At 40.6% G+C, this 22,696-nt stretch overlaps 3 protein-coding genes across 3 annotated transcripts; 2 read left to right on the plus strand and 1 right to left on the minus strand.

Moving 5' to 3' along the window:
- Positions 1–2,645: 2,645 nt before the first annotated feature.
- On the minus strand, positions 2,646–6,498 carry LOC131299725 (uncharacterized). Its single transcript, XM_058325303.1, has 2 exons — positions 6,475–6,498; positions 2,646–3,101 (listed from the first exon to the last, which is right to left on the minus strand). Exons 1-2 carry the CDS (start codon positions 6,496–6,498, stop codon positions 2,646–2,648), a joined length of 480 nt encoding a protein of 159 aa, XP_058181286.1.
- Positions 6,499–7,610: 1,112 nt separating this feature from the next.
- On the plus strand, positions 7,611–14,887 carry LOC131299726 (putative disease resistance RPP13-like protein 3). The gene is made up of 3 exons (XM_058325304.1): positions 7,611–7,703; positions 10,086–10,316; positions 13,394–14,887. The coding sequence occupies exons 1-3, from the start codon at positions 7,611–7,613 to the stop codon at positions 14,885–14,887; spliced, it is 1,818 nt and encodes a 605-aa protein (XP_058181287.1).
- Positions 14,888–14,974: 87 nt separating this feature from the next.
- LOC131300073 (putative late blight resistance protein homolog R1A-3) lies at positions 14,975–17,001 on the plus strand. Its single transcript, XM_058325731.1, has 3 exons — positions 14,975–15,994; positions 16,085–16,128; positions 16,868–17,001. The coding sequence occupies exons 1-3, from the start codon at positions 14,978–14,980 to the stop codon at positions 16,869–16,871; spliced, it is 1,065 nt and encodes a 354-aa protein (XP_058181714.1). The 5' UTR covers positions 14,975–14,977; the 3' UTR covers positions 16,872–17,001.
- Positions 17,002–22,696: the final 5,695 nt, after the last annotated feature.

Below are 22,696 nucleotides of genomic sequence, written 5' to 3' on the forward strand. Positions count from 1 at the left end.
CCGTTTTAGGGTATCAATACCCTGGAATTTTTCAGCGAATTTTCAAACTTCAAAAGGTAAAACCCTAACAACAACAATGAATCAAGCCATGATCTAAGCACACAATCAACTCATAAACACATAGAGAGAGTAAGAAATCCCTACCTCAAGCTTACAAGGCCGAAACCCAAGATCCACTAGCGAGCCCTAGCTTTGAAACTCGAAATCCTCCATGAATACTCCTCTTCGAGCTCTATCCAACGAATCACGAGCTTGAAATCACATCTAGGAGGTGGAACGGAGATTGATAACCATGGGTTTTGAGTTTTGGGGTGAAGTTTTGTGTGATGGAGCAAGAGAGAGAGAGAGGGCCGAAGGAGAGGGAGAGAGTCTGCTGGAGAGAGAGAGAGAGATGAGGGAGATTTTATGATCTCTTACAACACACACACCCCTTTTATACTAGCACCCAACTCAATTACACTTACACTCCCTCAAACAACAATCCTATCATTTAAGCCCCAAATCAAATAAACTCACAATTTTTCCATTTATTTGGCATTCTAGCATTTATAAAACCTTTAAACCATTTTTGAATAATATAGGTCTCTACAATTATAGGTCACGTATTTCTATACATTACACCTATTTGGAAACAAAAGAGATTTTAATGACTGATGATAATCAGGAATGGGATTTGGTGATGAAATGAGAAGTGTGAAAGATTGTGAAATTGCATGAGATGTGATGAAATGGTACTAAGGCCATTGTTGATTTACTTGGAATGATGTAGGAATATTGATGGTCCTTGTTTGATGTATGAGTAGATAGATCCTTCATATAGGATGTCTAGAATTCTTGATCATAGTGTGCTGTTGTTGACAGTCTTGTGTACTTGGGCTTATCTGTCAATACTCACTCACTCTAGAAACATAACTCATTGTATTTTCATATAACTTGAGTATAGATCTCTTTATTGGGCACGTGGTTTGCTCAACCCTTCATTATTGCAGGTATAACACAAGGGCGCAGGCATGGAGTGTTTGGAGTGCATGCAGATATCACTATCAAAATCTATTTTTTAGAAGTTATTCTAGTATCATTGTAAAGAAAACCGTACTGAACTGTTTCATTTATTTTTAGAATGTTGTAGCTATTAAACAGGTTTATCTGAATTTGGAAATTGTAATGTCTTTTGGGGTATTATCTATATTATCGCGAGGATTTCAACTATCTAAAGTTATTATTATTTATGCTGAAAATCGAGGGTGTGACAGTCAGAAATTTACTTCAGAACCTTTTCTTGAGCGTCGACCATGTCGGGAAAGATGGACAGCAAGTTGAGGTTACCTTCTTCTTCCAATTGTGGTGAGATTGATTTACGTGAAAAAGGAAGAGCAAGAATGTAAACCATTCTCTGATACCATGATAAGAAGACAATTTGTGATGAATATCTCTCTGTTTCTTATTGATTTCATTGACAGAATACAACCACATACACTGCCGGCCCTGACATTTGGGTTGCCCAATCCCGATCTCATGCTTGGTTGCCCATTTAGTATTAATTCATAAAAAAAGAAGAAAAAAACAAGTAAAGAAAAGGTTAAATACCTAGACACCCCTCGAACTATTCATGTTTGTCTCGCTTGCCCCCTCATAGAATTTTGCCTATGGCCAGACCCCCTCATTAAAGTTTCCATTTGGAGGTGTATGGAGGTATTCCTGAACAGGCTCAAAAAGAGCCCGAACAAGTGGTACGTGGGACCACGGAATAAATAAAACAGGATAAGCCGCCATGGAAGGCGGTGGTTGGTGATAAGGTCCGCTGACATGAGAAGTCATTGGACTAAGCAATCTGTGTGGCAGATAAGGACCAAAGACATGAGAAGTCATTGGTCCAAGCAGTCTGTTCTGCAATAAGCAGGTGGAACAGAGCAAGAATTTTTAAGAGAGCAGATGATACAGCAAAAGGAGCACTCTAGAAGGATCCAGAACAATAGTATTCTAAAAGGAATAAGATCCCAAGAAAAGAGGACCTAGGGAAGATACCCAACGGGAATAGGATGTTCGGCCAACCATGGAAAGGAGTCCTAAAAGGATTAAGGCAATAAATAGATAAGGGAATGAGAATCCAGAGGATCCTGGGTTTCCTATACGTGATAGGAAACATAGGGCAACAAGGATGCTTGGGCAATAAGCAAATGTATGCCTATATAAACAAGGTTAACCTAGAGGTAAAAGGTACACAACATATTACATTCATACTTTCCTACTGATAATTAGGGTTTATACCAGTACGTGATACTAACATAGGCATCGGAGGGCCTTTGCCTTGTGCTCACCTCTTGTCTGTTTTGCAAATTAAGGTTCTAATGACGAATTAGGGTTCCGGTCAAGAGGCACGAGTAGCTGTTAGATTCGTGTGCTGTTATAAGCATCATTTGTTTTTATCCACTTACAGGAGGACCTAACTCCGTTGGATGGAAAGAATGAAAAAACCATCTTGCCCTTACATATATATATACCTACAACAGTCATTCCTCACTTCTCTCTCTGTGTCAATTGAAATCCAATTGAAATCCCCACCAACATTAACGCCATCCACCTCCACCTCTTCTTTGCCTCTTTCCGACCACCATTGCCACCCACCACCACACTATTTGCTGCGATTACACGACGTCTTTCTCTGACTCATCCTCGTGCATGATGACAGAAAGAATCCTTTGAGTCCTAGGGCACAGAACCTTCTCAAGTTGAAGAGGTTGCGTCGGATGCAGAAGAGAGAAAGAGAGGAGGGAGGGTCCAGAGAGGGTGGTGAGGGTTCTGAATGAGTTGTTGTTGAGTTGGGTCTGGATCCAGTAGAGGTTTTGGATGTCGGACTTGGAGTTGTGATCGGAGTCGAGGAAGAGAATGGCAGATTTGTTAATGAGGGGGTGGAGGAGGGCGATGCGGCCCTGGCGGTCGCCGGCAGCAAGGAGGGGAGGAGAGAAAGGGGTGGTGGGGGGAGGAGGAGAGAGAGGAGTGGGGCAACCAACAGAGGGAGGTGAGGAAGGGGGATAGAGAGGAGTGGGAGGAGGGAGGTGATGAGCTGGAGGGAGAGGGAGTGGAGGATGGTGTGGGTGGAGCTGTTGGTGAGGAGGTTGGAAGGGTGGGGTAAATATTAGGGGCAATATAGGAATATTTTATTATTTTTGTAATAATTTTGTCCAAAGAAAATAAAAAAAATGTTCAATTATTAACCGCACTCTTCAGCTTTTAATAGTATTGGTCACACGGAAAAAATAAAATGAAAAAAAATTAATAGTAGGAGGCTTAAGTAAAGAGAAAAAAAAATTCTATGAACAGACAATATTAGTTAAACCCGATCGATAGTCTGAACAATCGCTAAATCCATCTGTTCCAATTTTCACGTTTGGCGCATTTAATCAATTGGTTCCGATAGATGACAGATTGATAAGTAGATCAATTCGTTCCAGAGTCAACCGGTTCCGATAGATGACAGATTGATAAGCAGATTAATCCTTTCCAGTTTAGCTCAACACACTCCACTCTCAATTACAAACAATGATTTCTTTCACTCTAATACTCTACGGACTCACTTCACTTGGAAAATATTAAAAGAAATTACAACTCAATAAATAATGGAAGACAAGTAAATGTGTAATTTGTCAAATGAAATTACTAACTAAAAGAAAGTGCGGCTTTTTGGAGTTAACACAGTACGTTCTGTTCAGTGTGTGAGTCTTGTGGTGGTCCTGGCCTTATGCGAGTACTCAAGAGTAGTTTTGATTGGTAATCTGCTCGAAATTATTATGTTTTACTATTGTTAGTCTTGATATTTGGTTGTACGTAGTTTGGCAGTTTTCAGTAGCTTTAGGTTTTAGTCTAAAAGTGTATAGTAGTTTGTCTGTAAACTACTGTAGCAATTATATATGTGTTACTGTGTAGTGATGCATGCAGTGATGTAAGCAGATGTCTTGGCTGCCTATATATAGTCGAGCTTCTCCCCGTTGTAAATCAAGTTAAGGGATATATCAGTACAAGTTAATAATATCAGTGTACTCCTCATACAACTCTACTCTAGTATTCTCTCTCTCTTGTGATCCTAACCTACTTCGTGTTTGTACCCACTTAGTGTCTGAAAACTTGGTATCAGAGCCATGTCTTCCATTCTAGCTTAAACTCTCTTCTGGGAACTTCTTTTCCAAAACTACTTCAAATCTTTTCTAAAAGAAAAACTTGAAGCGTATGCTCTGTGGTTGCCTTCACAGGATCCTCCACATCAGAAACTTCATCAACTATTTTGGTTAAAAGAATTTTGTATCAGTGGGTTAAAGTACCTTGAGACTTTTGGCTATTGAGCGGTGTGTCTCGGTTTATCTACCCTAGTATACAGAATTTTATTAATCAAAATTTGGTTGAAAATCTATTCGTTGAAAAAAAGAAAAAGGTTTGTTGTACTGAAGAAAAGGAGAACCCAGAATTCTACTCTTAAAAATGAATCACCTGTTTACCACCCACTCCTCTGCTTCGTCGTCCTTAGTCCCTTCATGTTCTTCCACCAGTAGAAATTCCTCATCTTCCTCTTCTAATCTTGAGTACTTATATGAGTTTGAATACCTACCTGATGATAGTAAGGTTCCTCTTACTGATCTCCCTTTCCTAAACCCTTATAATGCTTTTGTCAGACCACAAACTTCTGAAAAAAGACCGTCACCCAACTTTTCTCCACAAAACGCCCAACCTCCGTAAAAGAGTATGTTCAAGCCTCTAAATTTGATCAGTGCTTTATAGCAGCTACAGAAGCTGAACAACTTTTACCTTTGGAAATCCCGGTTGATTTGCCTCGTCTTTGGCAACAACAAGGGTTTACCCATCTTCACTTTGGAGCAATCAGACTTGCTGTCACTTTTCATGGTAGAAAAGGTTTACCTGTTACTTCCAGACTTGCTCTGGTCGATACCAGGTTTCTACAGTATTAGCACGCATGCATCGCTACAGTTCAAACCACTCTAAATGCTGGAACTGTGATTTTTACCTTCTACCCCAATTTCAACATGCCATTAGCAGATCCTCATCTGCTATCCGCTTTGAAGGTTCAAGTCCAAATTGGTGGTGCCTCCCAAATCTCCTCCACATATGCCGCAACCCTTCACTACCAAATGGTCTACCGTCTCCAAAACCATGCCTTTGACATGTCCTTACCATCCTCCACAGATGAAGCCCTTTTTCTCACCATAAACGCACCTCACCAAGCTTCTTGTGTCCATGTTCCACGACAAATTTCCCGTCCTGAGCTTCTCAAGCTTCTCCCAGAATCTTGGGTTACAGCTTTTTAGAAAAACCAAAACAAGCCCCTACCTGTCCAATCCTCTAACCCAACTTTCATCACCAAACCTGATGGTACCGTGGAAATCACTTTCCCAAAAGAAATCTCTGCCTCATCTTCAACCCATTCTATTATTTTTCCCTCGAGAATTAACATGTTTGTGGATGGTTCTAGACCTGGCCCTCCAATTAAATATTTTGAACCCAGTAGCCTTCCAGTCTTCTATTTCAAAAATCCAGAAACAGGTCATTGTTATTTTGATACCTGTGACTGTGATGATTGTCTAGAAGACAGTCTCCTAGAAGATGACGAGGATTCTGAAGAACCATGTCCCATATATCCTTCGTCACCTCCCACTCCTTGTAAATCTCCACCTCCACCTCAACCTCCATCTGATGATGGTTCGTCGAGTCAACCGAGTGGATGTTTCATGTTCACCTCATCCCCTTCCTGGACGGAAGCAGATTTTCCTCCTTTGGAATTTCATAATTCCCAAGAAAGAACGACCCATCGGCATAAAATTCCAGACTCTACTACCATTCTCCCTGATGGTAGTACCAAAGCAGTGTCAGCAGCCGAAGCAGCAATAAATTGGCAGTCAGCAAATTCTCTGGCTCAGAACAAAATTCTTCAGAGAATTGCTAACTCCCAGCAAAATTTGGAGAATGCAGTTCATAAGAAGTTATCAACCTTGGAACTTCTTATCAGAGATTTGCAGCAGAAAATACAGAATGTTCACCAGGAACTTCTCCAGATGGCCTATGCCAACCAAGCATTTTCAGCAGCTTTTTACCATAAGGATGCTGAAATGAAGCATCTCAAGAACCAGCTTCATTCTCTCCAAGCTCAGCAGAATTTTCAGCAAAAAAGCCCGTTTGATATGTTCACATCTTCTTCTCAACAAAGTTTGTTTGGGTATCCTCAAATGTCTCAACCCTTACCTATAAATCCTACTTCAGGATTTGGTGAGTCCAATATTTTTGGGAGCTCATCAGCTTTTCTTCCTCCACCAAAAAGACCATCTCCACCAAAACCTCCTTTCCTAAAGCCCCAGATAAAACCTGTCCAGCCTGTCCAGCCTCCAACAATTCCGTCTCCACCATCTACATCTACACTTACCCCAACAACTTCCACTCCCTCCAAACCATCTGACCCAAATTCCAAATCACCTCAGCTAATGGTTCAACCAACATCTAGCCCTGCTAAAAATCCAATCTCCACTCTCCTACATACCTTAGCCACTATACCTGAACCAACCATTGAGTTAGATTCAGATACTGAATCCACAGACTCTATGCCCATTCCTCATGTTTTCATGATGAACCCTGAAAACCCAGAAGAACATGTTGAAGATCCCATCATTGAAGAAGGTCCTGAGTTTGAAACACCCCCTGAAATTCCAACCTTTGATTCCTTCTCACATTCCAATATGCATACCCAAGGTTTCTCTTTTGACACCATTCCCCCATCAAAATGGTTGGATAAACTTTATGAGATTCATGCTTGGTGCACAGCTGCTATGCTCTCTCCTAATGCTACACTCAGTGATGTCATTACTAAGTGTACAGCAAAATTCCTTGGCCGTCTCCGTCAATGGTACTTAGCTCTGGGTGAATACCGACAGCTACAGCTCAAACAATTGCCAACCCTTGATCAATTCATCTCAGTCTTGCATACTGAGTTTCTTGGTGACCACAACAACACAAAAGAGTTTGTTCGAGAGGAATATCTCAGCATGAAGTGCTGTTCATTCAAAAGGAAAGATCTCGAGACTCACTATGACCGTATGTCTCAGAGATTTTATCTTCTCAACGGCATGGATGATGTCAATCTCAAGCAAGCCTTTCTCAATTCCCTTCCAGAACCATTGGGAAATGAGACAACAAGATTACTTCAGACAAAAGGATTGACGCTGAATGCAACATCTCTTGGTGGTATTTACCAACACTCTTTAATTGCCTTGGAAAAATTGTGCAATCACCAGAAATTCCTCAGAACTCTTGAAGAACAGGGAAAACTTCTTGGTAAAGCATGTGACCGACCCGACTTATCCATAAAATGCAAAGACAAGAAGTGCACTTGCTGTCCTTCATACCGGAAGTCCAAACACTTTCAGAAATGGAAGTTTCAATCTCCAGGCAAGTTTTCAAAGTTTCCAAAATCTGGCAAGTTCCCTCGCCGGAGAAAATGGAAATTTTTCAAGAAGAAAAAGTTCAGAGGGCAGCGAAAGTCTGATCGCTGCTACATATGCGGAAAGAAGGGGCACTATGCAAAACAGTGTCCAAATAAGGCAGCAAGAGACAAAATGGTGAACTCTTTGGCTCTCGTTGATAATGACTTTGAAGATGCTGATATCGAATCTCTGTTTTCCATCGAAGATGAAGCAACAGATGAAGCAGTTCTTGCATTCACTTTTGATGACTTAGACGATTCAGCAGAATCAGATGACTCTTCTGATGATCCTGACTCATTCCCTTATGAAGTCCAAACAATTGGGTTCCCCAACATCATGCTGGCTCAGCCTTTAGCCAAGGTCAGAATCTTGCTTGGAAAATATGAGAAACCTATATCAGTCATCGCTTTCTTTGATACTGGTGCAGCAGCCTCCATTCTCAACCCAGCAATCCTTCCCAGGTCCTACTGGCAGTCTTGTTTCAGACCCTTTACAGCAGCCAATGGAGAAACATTTGTTATCACTTTGATAAGTAAGCCTGTTTCCATTCAACTTTTTCCTGGATGCACCATAAAACATCAAGTCTATGGTTCTGATCTCCCAGGGAAAGATTTATTATTAGGCTTTGATATTCTCCAAAATCTCAGCAAAGTTTCCTGGCTCAAAAAAGGTTTGAAATACAAAAACTACTTATTACCCTGGACCACCCAACCAAATCTCTTTTCCATAGAAACTTTCTCCACCATTAAAGAAGCCATAATCCAAACTTCCTGTGCTGAATCCCATTCCCAGTTCCTCACCAAATGCTCTAACCCACTTTGGAAAAATCCAGATTTCTTCATTTCTCTTCCCTTTAAGAAAAATGAAGACATCAACCCCACCAAAGCAACCCATCATGGAATGAACCCAGAACACTACCAGCTTGCTCTTCAAGAACTCCAGCAACTTCAATCAGAAGGTTTGATTGAGCCCACAACCTCTCAGTGGGCATGTGAAGCATTTTATGTCAACAAAAGAACAGAGCAGATAAGAGGAAAGCTTCGCCTGGTTATCAACTACCAGCCTCTTAATCATTTTTTGCAGGATAACAAATTCCCTCTTCCTCGGAGAAGTGTTCTTTTTGCAAACTTGCCTAAAGCTCAAATTTTCTCAAAGTTTGACCTAAAAGCAGGTTTTTGGCAGCTGGGCATCCATCCAGATGATCGTCCCAAAACTGGTTTCTGCATTCCAGATCACCACTTCCAGTGGTCAGTCATGCCTTTTGGATTGAAGACAGCTCCATCCTTGTTTCAAAAGGCCATGATTCGGGTATTTGCTCCAATTCTATCCTCAGCCCTTGTCTATATAGATGATATCCTACTTTTTTCTCCAGATATTGAGTCTCATGTTGTCTTACTACAAATTTTCCATTCCCTAGTCCAAACCCATGGCATCATGCTTTCAGAGAAAAAGATGTTTCTTGCTCAACCAGAAATTGATTTTTTAGGGATGCACATCTCTAAAGGTCAATATACCCTCCAGCCTCATATAGCCTCCCAGCTTGACCACTTTTCAGATGAAAACCTCACAGTCAAACAAGTTCAGCAATTTCTTGGAATTGTTAACTATATGGCTGATTTCATCCCCAACCTTGCTCAATACCGTACCCCTCTCTCAGCTCTACTAAAGAAAATTCCTTCTCCCTGGTCAACCCACTGCACTAAAGCCGTCAAAGACCTCAAAACCATAGCCAAAACTCTTCCACCATTAACCATACCTTCAGAAGGAAAGAGAGTCCTTCAGACAGATGCCTCTGATCTATATTGGGGAGCAGTTCTTTTGGAAGAAAATTCAGATCAAAAGCGCAGAATTTGTGGATACAAGAGTGGTGCATTCTCTCCAGCAGAACTTCATTACCACTCTACTTACAAAGAAATTCTGGCAATCAAAAGGAGCATTGAGAAGTTTGAATTTCATCTAATCGGTCATCATTTCCTAATTGAGACTGATATGATGAGTTTTCCCAGCATGCTCAAGTTCAAACAGAAGCACCTTCCAAAGGCACAGTTACTCAGATGGGCAAATTGGTTTTCCAATTGGAGTTTTGATGCTGTTCACATAAAAGGAAAAACAAATGTCCTCCCTGATTTTTTATCAAGGCTCAAAAAAGAAATCAACCAGTTTTCCAAAACAAAACCACATCCCTTTGTTCCTGATTGTTTTCCCATGATTTCCTGTTTCCATCCGATCAGTTTTCCTGTCCACCTTCAGTGTCATCTTTTAGAGTTAACCCTTCTTTCTAGATGTGTCCAAATGTGTCAAAACCTTCAACATCTCTGTATTTTCAAGTATGGTCTTGATGAGTGTCCCATAAAAGGTCTACCTTTTCATCCTGTCTATCCTTTCCTTACTCCGTTTGAAATCTCCTACCATAATGTTTTTCATTTTAAGAAAGAAGCTTATCTTCTCTTGTGGTATTTAGTTGATGTCTATACTATAAGTATCTTTTTTAATAAATCAGCAGTCTTGGTATATCTGGCTCATGCGGCGTTCAGTCAAGTCCATCCTCCAGAAGATTACTTCCTGAAATTTCTTTTGCTCTTTGGAAGCATACCATTCTGGCAACAGAAATTCAGGAGCACCCCCAGCAATCCAGATGAAGATCTCCAGTTTGCCTTTTGGACAAGTCGCAACAACAGGAGTCACCCTAATTCAGATGGTTCTATCACCTGGCGAAAGGCATATCACACTATATTCCTTTCAGCATATCCAGTGACCCAAGGAAAGTGGATCGACAGTGGAAATTATCTTGTCATAACCCGAACACTGTGTTCACTCAATGGATTGGCACTCTCAGACGTTCCCTCATCTCTCCTCCATTATGAGTCTGCAAATTGGAAATTCAATGATACTTATCCGGAAGAATGGCGCCAAAATATCCGCTATCTTTTAGATCAGTATCACCTCACAGACAGGACCGAAGACTCTTCTGGAAATAGTGAATCAGAATAACACCAATGTGTTCAAGCCAGCTGTCCCTTTTTACGTTCTATAAAGTTTCAGCCTTTTCTGAACAGGGTGAAATTATTATGTTTTACTATTGTTAGTCTTGATATTTGGTTGTACGTAGTTTGGCAGTTTTCAGTAGCTTTAGGTTTTAGTCTAAAAGTGTATAGTAGTTTGTCTGTAAACTACTGTAGCAATTATATATGTGTTACAGTGTAGTGATGCATGCAGTGATGTAAGCAGATGTCTTGGCTGCCTATATATAGCCGAGCTTCTCCCCGTTGTAAATCAAGTTAGGGGATATATCAGTACAAGTTAATAATATCAGTGTACTCCTCATACAACTCTACTCTAGTATTCTCTCTCTCTTGTGATCCTAACCTACTTCGTGTTTGTACCCACTTAGTGTCTGAAAACTGGACAAAAACAATGATAAATTGTTGAAGTTTGTGAGACCACCGGCCACAGCTTTTTGTCTCCATGGATCCATTGGTTTCTTTCTTTCTTTCTGAAGTTGTCCAAAAAGTGTGGTGTGGTACCACTGGCGGCCCAACATAATTGTGGGGTTGTATACATCCGGTACCTCAAATGACTATCGTAACAGTTGAATATATGTATCTCATAAACATGAACAACATACTAAAATTCCAAATGTATCGGATACGATCCCACCATTGAACGCCATGATCATCACCTCTTGCTATCAAGACTAATATTCAAGTATTTGGGTCTATTTCAAATTTTCAAGTATTTGGAGCCAAATGTACCAACTGAGGCCAAATCAATTTCCTCCTCGTAGATCTTTTGTCTCTTGTCCACCCCCTCTGCTCGCGGGTGTTACCATCCTAATGTCCCATATCAGTTAAGTATGGGCTTGACCATATACATATAAGCTTTTGGGGCACCCTCCATTTGTAAGTCGGTTTTCAAGGGTGAATTCTACCTTAGGATTTGTATCATTGGTATCAAGGCCAACCGCCATGTTGCAATTCGACTCGCGGAGGGGATGACCTATAGGCGGGATTAAAATACTTAAAAGTATTGAATACTGATAGGTGGGTGGAGCCATCAAAAAAAGAGAAAGGGCTACCATTAGGTCAGTGTCGATAGAGTGGACCGCCTTGGACGTCGGTTGCGGAGCGTGGTGATATGTTACGATCCTAATGTCCAACATCGGCTAAGTATGGACTTGGCTATGTACATATAAGCTCTTGGACACCCTCCCTTTGTAAGCCGATTTTCAAGGGTGAGTTCTACCCAAAGTTTGTATAGCCGGCCACATCATAACATTAATAACAATAACAATTTTTCGGCCCCATTCCGCAACGCGAAATAAGTACTTATTTTTAAAAAAAGCAATTTCAAGCTCAAAAATGATAAGTTTATTGAAATATAAAAATATACAATATAGATCTTGTTTGAAAGATCCCATTAAAATCTTTAATACGGTGTAAAAAAAATTGAAAAATTATTTTTCATTTGCATTATTTTTGAGTTTGAAAATATGAAAGAAGTATTTATTTTTTAAGAAGGTGTTCTGGAACGGGCTGAAGTACCCTTGGAATTTACTCCTATTAAATCTTTTTGTTTCTACCCCATCTGCCCAATTTACTTCAGCCGAACGCTATCTTCTCTCTCTCTCCAATAATTGTGCGGTAGTATTGAGAAACAATTGGCAAATGCTGCTGATTATCCCTCAAAGGTTTAATGCTATGTTGATTATATTATGCCATTTTTTAATAATGGCATAACACTTGTTATGTTATTTTTAAAAGATTTCATGCCTTCGTGTAGTTGTGTTATGCTTAAGGATGGAACCAAGGCGGTCTAGTGACGGCGGCCGTCACGACAAGAATTTTAGAAATTGTAATTATTATATGTATAAAAAAATTTATCCCCAACATATATAGTCTCGTCACTGCTAGATTTTTTTCTTTATTTTTTGTTATATACTAGTTCTAAATCTTCTATTTTTTTTTTCAAGAAATGAGACCCAAAAAAGTATTCTAAATCTAAATTCAATGGGGCTAAGTAAAATAATATATTGAATGATGTATAATTAAAGGGAAAAAGATCCAAACTTTAACCCTAAAACAACTTAACCTAAAAAATTAAAGTTAGTCTTTTTTCGTACTCCTTATACAAATGACAAATATTATTTACTATAGTTTTTGTTATGTTATTTTAATTTTTTTGTAGAGTCGATAACTATTAATATTATAATACATCTTTTTTATTTTTTAGTATACATTTCGTTACTATTAGGGTAAAATCTTGATTCCATCCCTGGTTATGCATTCGGGTGCTTATGTTAAAAAGGTGTTATGATCTAATATAGGTGTAATAATAAAAAATGCTATGTCATTTTAAAAAATGATCCACATAATGACATAACATGTTATGACATTTTGTGATTTGTTATACCGGTATCTTAAAAATAGAGACACCATAACCGAAACAATTTTTACGTTTCAAAAGATGATTGGAGGTGGGGTTGCCACTTGCCACTATCTTCAGCCGAATGCTATCTTCACATGCAGCACAAGTGTCCATTCAATAACAATTGCCAAAAGATAAATAAATAAAGAGCCAGTCATACTCACATGTAACTTTACACCCGATTAGAGCAACTGAGCAACTCCAATAGACTATGCAAAATGTCTAAAAAAAAGTGACATTTATCTGTTTTATCCCTCTCTGTTTTTGTCCTCTCCACCCATAACGTGAGGGCGGGACCCAATGGAATTATCTTTACAACAATACTGTTCTACTTTGAGATTTACATGTCTTCTTTTAAAGTTCTCAAAAAGTTTAACATTAAGAAATGGTAGGAGTAATAACTTTAGTCTTTGGTTGAAGACATTCGTGACATCAACTCTCGAGTGGTTTTTTTTTTTTTTTCCTTTTCTTTTGGGTTCTTTACTTTTCAGCCTCAACTTGAAACAAAAGATAAGCAGCAGAACTCCAGAACTCCAGAGAGAGAGATGGCTGAAACTATTGCCCATTCTCTGATGGAAAACTTGGAGGAGTTAATGAGCTTCAAGAGAGATTTGATTAGGGAAGAGGAGGATCAAATTGCCTGGCTTTACAAGGATCTACAATTGCTAATAGCCTTCCTTAAGGATTTACAGATCAAGTTTAAAGACCACGAAGGAGCGAAAAACCTGGAGGCACGAATTAGAGATGTGGTGTATGAGGCTGAAACAGCCGTTGACTTGTTCATAGTTAACACTGCCTGGAAGGAGAAGGAGGATATCATAACGAAGAGAATGGAGGAAATTGGCATATCAGAGAAAACTGGTCACGATCGCTCATTAAATCTTGGCCATGTCAAGAAAGAGATTGAAGCAATCAAAACAGAGGTGAATAAAATGTATGACAAGAGGACACAGAGCGTGCAAATGGTTAATAATGTCGAAATTTTTTCGATTGATAGAGACGCATCAAGAGCAACAAATAATAGTAAATGTGAGGGGGAGGGGGAGGGGGAGGGGGAGGGGGAGGAGGAAACAATGGTGGGATTTGAGCAGGAGACAATGATCTTAAAGGAGCAACTTACTGGAGGTTCGAAGCAGCTTAAGATCATTTCGATTGTTGGGATGGCTGGACTAGGTAAGACTACTTTGGCTACAAGAGTGTATAAGGACCCTTTGGTGGCATACTACTTCTATATGCGAGCTTGGATATCTGTTTCTCAAGAGTACCGAAAGAGGGATTTGTTACTTGGCCTTCTAAGTTGCAACAATCAAATCAGCAACCCTATTAATGATGAGGTATTACCTCAAAGTTTGTACAAAAGCTTAAAGGGAAGGCGATACTTCATCTTGATGGACGGCATATGGGATTATAAGGCCTGGTTTGATTTGGAAAATTGTTTTCCAGATGATAACAACGGAAGTAGGATTATGTTCACTAGTCGGCATGAACATGTAGCTTTCTCTCCTTTTTCTCTGCGTTTTCTATCTCTTGATGAGAGTTGGAATCTCTTACGACAGAAGATATTTCAAAGAGAAACCTGCCCTTCAGAGCTCATGGAGACAGGAAAGCAAATAGCACAAAAGTGTAAAGGACTACCGCTTGCAATCGTTGTGGTAGCGGGAATTCTTAGAAATGAAGAGAAGAGTCAAGAGCGGTGGAAGCAGGTGGGGCAAACGTTAAATTCACATATGGCTATGGACCAAGAACTATGGACTAAGACAATAGCACTGAGTTATAACCACTTACCTCCTCACTTGAAACCGTGCTTTCTCTACTTTGCAATATTTCCAGAGGATTACCAAATTCTTGTGTGGAAGTTGATTTGGTTATGGGTTGCTGAGGGATTTATAAGAAAGACAGGTGAAAAAATCTTGGAGGATGTAGCGGAGGAGTACCTGAAGGATTTAATCAGTAGAAGTCTTGTGTTAGTTTCCAGAAGAGGGTAAGACCGTCGAATCAAAGCATGTGGTATTCACGATTTGTTGTGTGAATTTTGCCTCCAGAAAGCCACGGAAGAGTGTTTTCGCCAGCGGATTATGGGTAATCTACTTGTTTCGTCTTCTTCTTCTTCTTCTTCCTCGTCCTCGTCCTCGAATTCGAGTACTCCTGCTCGAAAGTACACCCGCTCTTTGTTCCCCTTCCACAGTAGTTTAATGAGCTGGAGAAACCCTGTTTTCCATTTCAAACTTCTGAGGGTGTTGGATTCTCTCCTCCCATGTGAGATAGAACAACTAGTTCTGTTGAGGTACCTGGAGCTAAGTTGTGTCACGTCTCTCCCAGCTTCAATATCCGATCTGTGGAATTTAGAAACCCTTGTCGTTTCTTCATTTCTGTTGATGTCTGGTTTTTACTTACCCCATAGTATTAGGAAGATGGTAAAATTGAGGCATGTACGTGTTACTGCACGTTTGCATGATATTGATATCGAAAGTCCAGATAACCTTGTTGACTATCCTTTATTCATGGATAACTTACAAACTTTGTCGTGGATAAATCCTTGGTCTTGCACAGATGTCTTGGCTAGGTCTCCTAATCTTAGAAAGTTGGGACTCCAAGTCTCTGAGTGCGGTTATACAGATGGGAGATTATCTCTACTTCCAAATTTAGACTTTCTAAACCATGTCCAAGAGTTGAAGGTCTCTACGTTATTTATAAGTGGGCATTATCTTGCAAGAGCTAAGTTTCCCCCAAACCTTACCAAGTTAACTTTGAAGGGGATCTGTCTAAATTCTGGTGACATGTCGACCCTCGCCGAGTTACTACCCAACCTGGAGGCTCTAAAGTTATCGCATTTTACCCTCGAAGGGTTATGTTGGGAAGCAAGTGGGGTTTTCCCTAAACTCAAGTTCTTGAAATTCGCATCAATTGAGATTTTGTGGTGGGTTGCCTCCAGTGATCACTTTCCAAGTCTTGAGCGACTAGTGTTAGAACGATGTTCTCTGCTCGAAAAGATCCCATCTGAGATAGGAAATATACTGACGCTGAAGACGATTGAGTTACATGGGTGGGGCAACCCGTCTCTTGCTTCTTCTGCCAGGCAAATTAAGGAAGAGCAAGATATGGAAACTTTATGTCCATCTCAAAACCAATTAAGTGATCACCCATTCCACTCCCAAGCAATGTGGGATTCTATTTCCTTAACACAAGAGAGTCTAGGAAACAATGGCTTGCAAATTAAGATGTTCAAGTAAGTCCATTGATTCGGCCAAATTTTGTACTATATGTTTTCCCATTTCCTTTTATGCATGCGTTAATTATGTTAAATATTGTTTGCAATCATTTTTAACTAGTTTCCCTGGTATATATTTTCTGAATTGCATGAATACAGAATACCGGCTCCTAGGTTTCATGTATGTAGGTCTGTCAAAGGGCCGAATCCGATCCAGATCCAACAAATTCGAATTCAATCCTAATCCGATAGTGCTAATTCGAATCCGAAAAACTTGGATCCGATCCGAAAATCCGAATCCGATCCGAAAAAATTTTTACTTCAAAAATTTTAGCAAAAAAAAAAGATTTTTTTTAAAAAATATACAATTTTTTTTTCAAAAACAATTATTTTCCAAAAAAAATAAAAAATTGAAAATAAAAATACAACTTCTTAGACATTTTTTTTTCAAAATAAAAAATTGACAATTTTGCTAAAAAAATTTTAAAAAAATTTAAAAAATAAAATTCGGATCGGATTGATAAAAGATTTAACCCGATCCGATCCGTATTTGGATTACCAGATTTGGATTATCAGATCGACGTTATCGGATTCGGATCAGATTTTTCGGATCAGATCTGGACCGAATCCGGTCCATTGACAAGCCTACATGTATGCATGCAATTAGACAAATCATGAAAAGAACGATGAATGCCATTGCAGACTAAAAATAAAATTAAAAAGTTATGGCTGCTGATCAGTGTTTTATTGCATGCAGGTAAAGAAGGGGATGACACAATGAAGCTCAATCACTATCGAAACGAGGTTTGCTCCTCTCTCCCTAGCTCGCTTTTTATGAAGCTAGATTCTTGAAAATACTTTAAAATTTGCTGTTTTGAAAAACATTATGAGTGATAAGTAGAAAATAACCTCCCAAGCTCAGTCCAGACCAGGAAGCCTAGCGCAACATGAAGGGCCATGTAGGGGACTTAGTGACATGGAGTTTAGCTTGAAGAATTGAGCTCAGTGGACCAGCCTAAGGGCAAAGGTCATCCCAAGGTCAGCCCAAAGCAAAGAGCTCGTGAGCACAGCCTTAAGGGCTCGAGCTAGAGTCCTAAGAACATGGAATCTAGCCTATAATAACTAGCCTCTAGTCCAAGGACGGAGGCCAGCTCACGAACACAGCTCATAGAAAGATACCGAGCTCAGCTCACCAGGTGAGCTCGAAAAATATGACAAACCTGCAGCCAGACTTATGAGACACTCCATGCAAGAGGTTCGTACAGTCGAAAAGACTTAGAGAAGTCGGACTCTTATTCCTCTTCTAGAATATCCAAGGCCTTATCTCATCCAAAGAGATGAGGCTGCGAATCCCAAGGGATAGCCGTGAGAAACCCATGCACGAAGGGAACTCAGGGAGCAACCACAAGCCTTATCTCCTCAGAAGAGGTCAAGCCACAGTCCATAAAGGATAACTACAGAGATCCGTCCATCAATTGGACTCCTAACCTGATAAGCAGGCACAAGAGTCCAAAGGTGAAGGGACTCCTCAAACCTGATAAGGACCTAAGAAGTCTTAGGTAAGGAGGACACTCTAACCTATTTCCGTCATGTGCGGATAAGCCCAAGAGGTCCCAGCACCGTAGGGACTCTTAACCTGATAAGCAGGTACAAGAGTCCAAGGGTGAAGGGACTCCTCAAACCTGATAAGGACCTAAGAAGTCCTAGGTAAGGAGGACACTTCAACCTATTTCCGTCATGTGCGGATAAGCCCAAGAGGTCCTAACACCGTAAGGACTCTTAACCTGAGAAGCAGGTACAAGAGTCCAAAGGTGAAAGGACTCCTCAAACTTGATAAGGACCTAAGAAGTCCTAGGTAAGGAGGAAACTCCAACCTATTTCTGTCATGTGCGGATAAGTCCAAGAGGTCCCAGCATCGCAAGGATTCTTAACCTAATAAGCAGGCACAAGAGTCCAAAGGTGAAGGGACTCCTCAAACCTGATAAGAATTAGGGGATTCCTAAGGTAAGGAGGACACTCCAACACCTATTTATACCCGCCACGATCGGATGAGACTTAAGAGTCCCGGTCCCAAGGGATTCCTCCCAAAATGCCTATATAAAGATCACACCTCCACCTCACAAAGGTACGCAATGCAAAATACTACAGAACTCATACTCAGTCGATACTCTCTTCTAAAGCAGATCGACTGACTTAGGCATCGGAGGGGTGATGGCGACAGCCACGCTGGTGCCCATAGCTTTTTTGTTTTGTATTGCAGGTCGTTAATCGAGCATGCGGGAAGCCGTTTCATCCGCTGAAGGACTAGGTGGACGGTTGAGGAGCACCTCCTCCGGAGGTGACCAAAAACCGCTTCATCAATGAGAATGTGCTACAAGCGTGTGTGAATTAAGTAATTGCACATGCATGCAACTTCCTACATTGAGGTCTTATATGCCCTTGAATGCAGCAATAATCTTCAAAGAGTTTACCTCAACTGCCCAATTTGGACCCATCTTTCTAATCTCTTCTCTTCTATATCCTACAAAATACAATGTTAAACTCTCATACACCACACCATATATTACGTACATTGCAATCAAAAAATAAGTCGGCAAAACAAAAGGGCATTTAATTTAAACTGATCGACCTCTCTAAATTTCCTCTCTTTTTTTTAATTTTAATGGCATAGAGGCCAGAAGAAACACAAGGATTTAAGACTTGCAAATTGCAATAACAAGATAAATAAGGGGTCCAAATTTGAAGAACGTACGACACTTTTTCACAGTGGGGGAAAAAAAATGAGCCACCTTCTAGGTATTTCCCTTTGAAGTTTGTCTCCCTTTTTCTTTCTTTACTAGCGTTGTTTCCGTTCGATACAAAAAACAACACTCAATTTTGTTGTTGTTGCGTGTATTGAACGGACACAATACTAGCGTCCCATGACAAAAATATTGAAGTTAACTTTTGAGTTAATGTTCTGTGCATCGTATGGGAACGACGCTGATATGATTCCTTAAGCAATGGGTCGAATGTCTCCCCTATGATGAAAAGAATCCCAATACTACCAGGGATTCTGCTCGAATAACATTTTCTCGAAAAAGCGTCTAAACAAAGAAAATGGTCCCATGGAGTGTTTGACCAATATATTGCTTTTGAATAGTCTAAGATCCCGTACGCTGATTTAAGAAAAAGTCAAACTATTTTAGAAAAGTCAAACATTGCGTATACCACCTTTCAACGTAGCGTACACCAAGTTTGATAAAAAAAAAAACTAATGTCTTGTCACTATTACCAGCAAATGCACATTGTGTGTTGAGACCTCCAACAGAGGCCATACTGAACGCCTAAACCAATGGAAGAAAATCCCATTTGCCAATCAAAAGACCATTGGCCATCAAAATTTTCGAAGGCGAAAACACCAAGACGAGGCGGTTGACCTTTTATGAGGCGAGGCGGCCTAAGCCTCTAGGCATTAAGGCGGAAGCCTTTGAAATTTTTATATTTTATTTATAGAAATCAGATTAATTAACAATACCATTAAAGAGGTAGTAGTGGTTTGGTCATACAAAGGCCCTAAACGTATCAGAATAGTAAATAGAATTATAAAAAACAACATGTTGAGGCGTAAAACAGTGTACATTACTGTATCCAATCTTTAAAAGCACTCTAAATCGTCTTGCAAATATGCGAAAACCCTTCTTCTTTCGCCTCTACAACTTATAATGGACCAACTCTTCACTTGCTAATGTTGATGTGATCACACTTGATTACATGGACATGCTTGAGCGGAACAACCCAAAGCAACACTAGTAGAGGCAAGACCCGACGTTGGCGGATCAGTCCAAAAATCCCATGGTCGATGCGAAATGGCCCAATTTACAAGGCTCCTCGCTTTGGGAAAATGACAGTTCAAGACATATTTTGATAATTAATACCCGCCAAGGACAAGCTAAGAATATTTATTAATGCTGAAAATGTCCTTGGCGGATATTAATTATCAAAACACGTCTTTGACCGTCATTTTCCCCATCGCTTTGCCATGATGCATGTAAGCTCTTTTCGGGTGTTCGACATCATTTGGGCCTCCAAATTCTTGATTTTGCGTCTTAGAGAACAATTAAACGGTCAATTACTTGGTCAAGGCATGTGCCATTATTGACTTTTTCAATACCCCTTCTCCCTCTAAAAGTTCTACCGCCTCTCTCTAACCTACTCTCGCCCTTCTTCAAATCTGCCGCCTGGGGGCGGAGGTGCCTCCCTCCTCCCGCCGGGCTTCTCCCCCAGACTCCCCTTCTCTCTTCTCCCGTTTCTTTCTCTCCTCTTCTTCCTCTTTTTTATTTTGCAGGTGAGCGTGGGTGTGGTGGATCTCTGTGGCTGAGCTCTTTTGCCGGCAACTCTTCGATTATTTTTGGGACCGGCGACATACGACGGGTTCACAGCGGTCTTAGTGCTTCACAGCGGCCTTGGTGCTTCACAGCGGCGTCGGCTCCGGCGGCTTCTCCAGATCCTCCCTCTCTCCCTATCTGTTCCGCCTCAACTGCTTCCGTCCTTTCTGCTCTCGCTGCTACTGGTTTTGCTTTTTGTCTCGATGGGATGACCGTCGGCGTTTCTGTTGGGTTTTGCCGATTCTGCTTAATGGCCAGGTTTCATTTCTTCGGGGCTCGGCAAGGTTGTTCTCCTCCATCGATCTCTCCTGTTGAGGTTGATTCGGTCTTCTTGCCTAACGGTGAAGTGAGGAGGCAGCGGCAGGTCGCTTTGGCCAGCTGCTCAGGTGGTGGTGCACGGCAGGGAGGAGCCGTGGGTTGGGTGTTGGTTTGGATTAGGGTTAGGGTTTGTTTTAATGGGCTTAATATGTTGGGCTTTGTCCCTTTATTTGGGCTTCTAGGCCTTTTTTAGGTGTTGGGCTATGACCCAATTGTGCTCATTGTTTGATCTAGGCTTTTGGCCTCTTAGGTGTTGGGCTTTGTCCCTTGGGGTTTCTCCTTGGTTGGTTTCTTGCCAATCAAGCGATTGGGTCTCGAATGGGCTTTTCTTGCCTTTTTCTTGCCCCTTTTAGTCTTTGTATCTCTCTCAAAGATTAATAAAAAAATTTGCTGTTCAAAAAAAAAATTACTTGGTCAAGACAATTTCGTTTTGCCCTAGGTTTTTACTACTAATTATGTTTTTTATTCTAGTTTCAAGATTTGAGTATCCGTTTTTAGTTATTTTCTTATTTTCTTTAATTTAGGCTTGATTGACAAGTATTGCCTTTCCTTATCCTTTCTTTGGCAGATTACCTAGGTTGTGTTTCCTTTCTTTCTAAGTTCGTTTAAGATTTTCCATTACAAATTGTTGGGGAAAAATTACAAAGTTATTGACGAATTCCAGATTACACATTCCATTAACAATATAAACAAATTACATATTGCAAGTTGCATGAACAGAACAAAAAAAATACTGAAATATGTAATACTGAATCGAGCCTCGAATCAGTCTCCTTAAAACAGATTCACCGTCTCACTATTGGGTGTTGGAGGTTCACCGGCGTCTATCTTCAAGAATAGAATGGCTAGACCACGACTATCGGAACACCACCAGAAAGCCGCCTTGGCGAACTGAATGAACCTCTGTCTGTCTCTCACACAAGAATGATGGTTTCAGAATATAGAATGACTATGAACTCGTGTGGAACTTCTAAAACTAGGATCCAGTTTATATTGTAGACACCTCTCAAACGGGGCATTGCCATATAGATTGATCATGTTCGTTTGGTTCCACTTCATAAACCAAGTGTAGGGAGATATTCCCGAACAGGCTCAAAGAGGGCCCGAACACGTGGTACGTGGGACCATGGTATAGATACAATAGGGATGGTCGCCGTGCAATACGGTGGTCGGCGACAGGGACCAGTGACATTAGAAGTCAATAATCCAGGAAGTCTGTGCAGGGCCTTGGACCAGTGAACATGAGAAGTTATTGGTCCAAGGGTTAGATAAAAAAACCAGTGACATATGAAGTCATTGGTCCAAGAAGTCTGTTCGGCAATGAGAAGGCCGAATAGGAGAAGAAATCTGGGGAAAGCAGCCTCAAGTGCAAGGAACACTCTGGAAGGTTCCAGAAACAGTGGTATTTCGTTAAGGAATGAGATCCCGAAAATGTAGGATCTGGAAAAGATACCCAACGAGAATGGGATGTTCGGCCAGTTATGGAAAAGAGTCCTAAAAGGACTAAGGTAATGAACTGATAAGGGAACGAGAATTCAAGATATCATGGGTTTCCTATATGAGATAGGAATCCAAGGGCAACAGAGATGCTTGGGCAGCAAGCATCTATGAATCTATAAATACGAGGTAAACCTAGAGGTAAAGGGTACGCAATACACAACACTTTGCATTATACGAGTTTCCTACTAATAATTAGGGTTTATTGCTAGTACGTGATACTAACTTAGTCATCGGAGGGCCTTTGCCACGAGAGGCAAATGTGCGCTCACCCCTTCTCTGTTTTGCAGATTAGGTTCCCGACGACGTGCTAGGGTTCCGATGAAGAGGCACGAGAAGCCGTTACACTCTTGTGCTGTTTCAAAGCCTATTTCGTTTTTCTCCACTTACAATTGGCGCCGTCT

Source organism: Rhododendron vialii, chromosome 9a, assembly GCF_030253575.1.
Source record: "Rhododendron vialii isolate Sample 1 chromosome 9a, ASM3025357v1".
Classification (NCBI taxonomy): domain Eukaryota; kingdom Viridiplantae; phylum Streptophyta; class Magnoliopsida; order Ericales; family Ericaceae; genus Rhododendron; species Rhododendron vialii.

Bases quoted from the DNA above. Each gene is read 5' to 3' on its own strand.
- LOC131299725 (XM_058325303.1), bottom strand. From the start codon at position 6,498: ATGTTGGTTGAACCATTAGCTGAG. The intron at 3,102-6,474 runs GTGATTTGGAAT...CCTCACCAACAG, and splicing joins TGGTTGAACCATTAGCTGAG to CTCCACCCACACCATCCTCC.
- LOC131300073 (XM_058325731.1), top strand. From the start codon at position 14,978: ATGGGTAATCTACTTGTTTCGTCTTCTTCTTCTTCTTCTTCCTCGTCC. The intron at 15,995-16,084 runs CAAGATATGGAA...ATTTCCTTAACA, and splicing joins CCAGGCAAATTAAGGAAGAG to CAAGAGAGTCTAGGAAACAA.
- LOC131299726 (XM_058325304.1), top strand. From the start codon at position 7,611: ATGGTGAACTCTTTGGCTCTCGTTGATAATGACTTTGAAGATGCTGAT. The intron at 7,704-10,085 runs GTTCTTGCATTC...TTCTGGCAACAG, and splicing joins ATGAAGCAACAGATGAAGCA to AAATTCAGGAGCACCCCCAG. The intron at 10,317-13,393 runs GTTCCCTCATCT...TTTACTTTTCAG, and splicing joins ATGGATTGGCACTCTCAGAC to CCTCAACTTGAAACAAAAGA.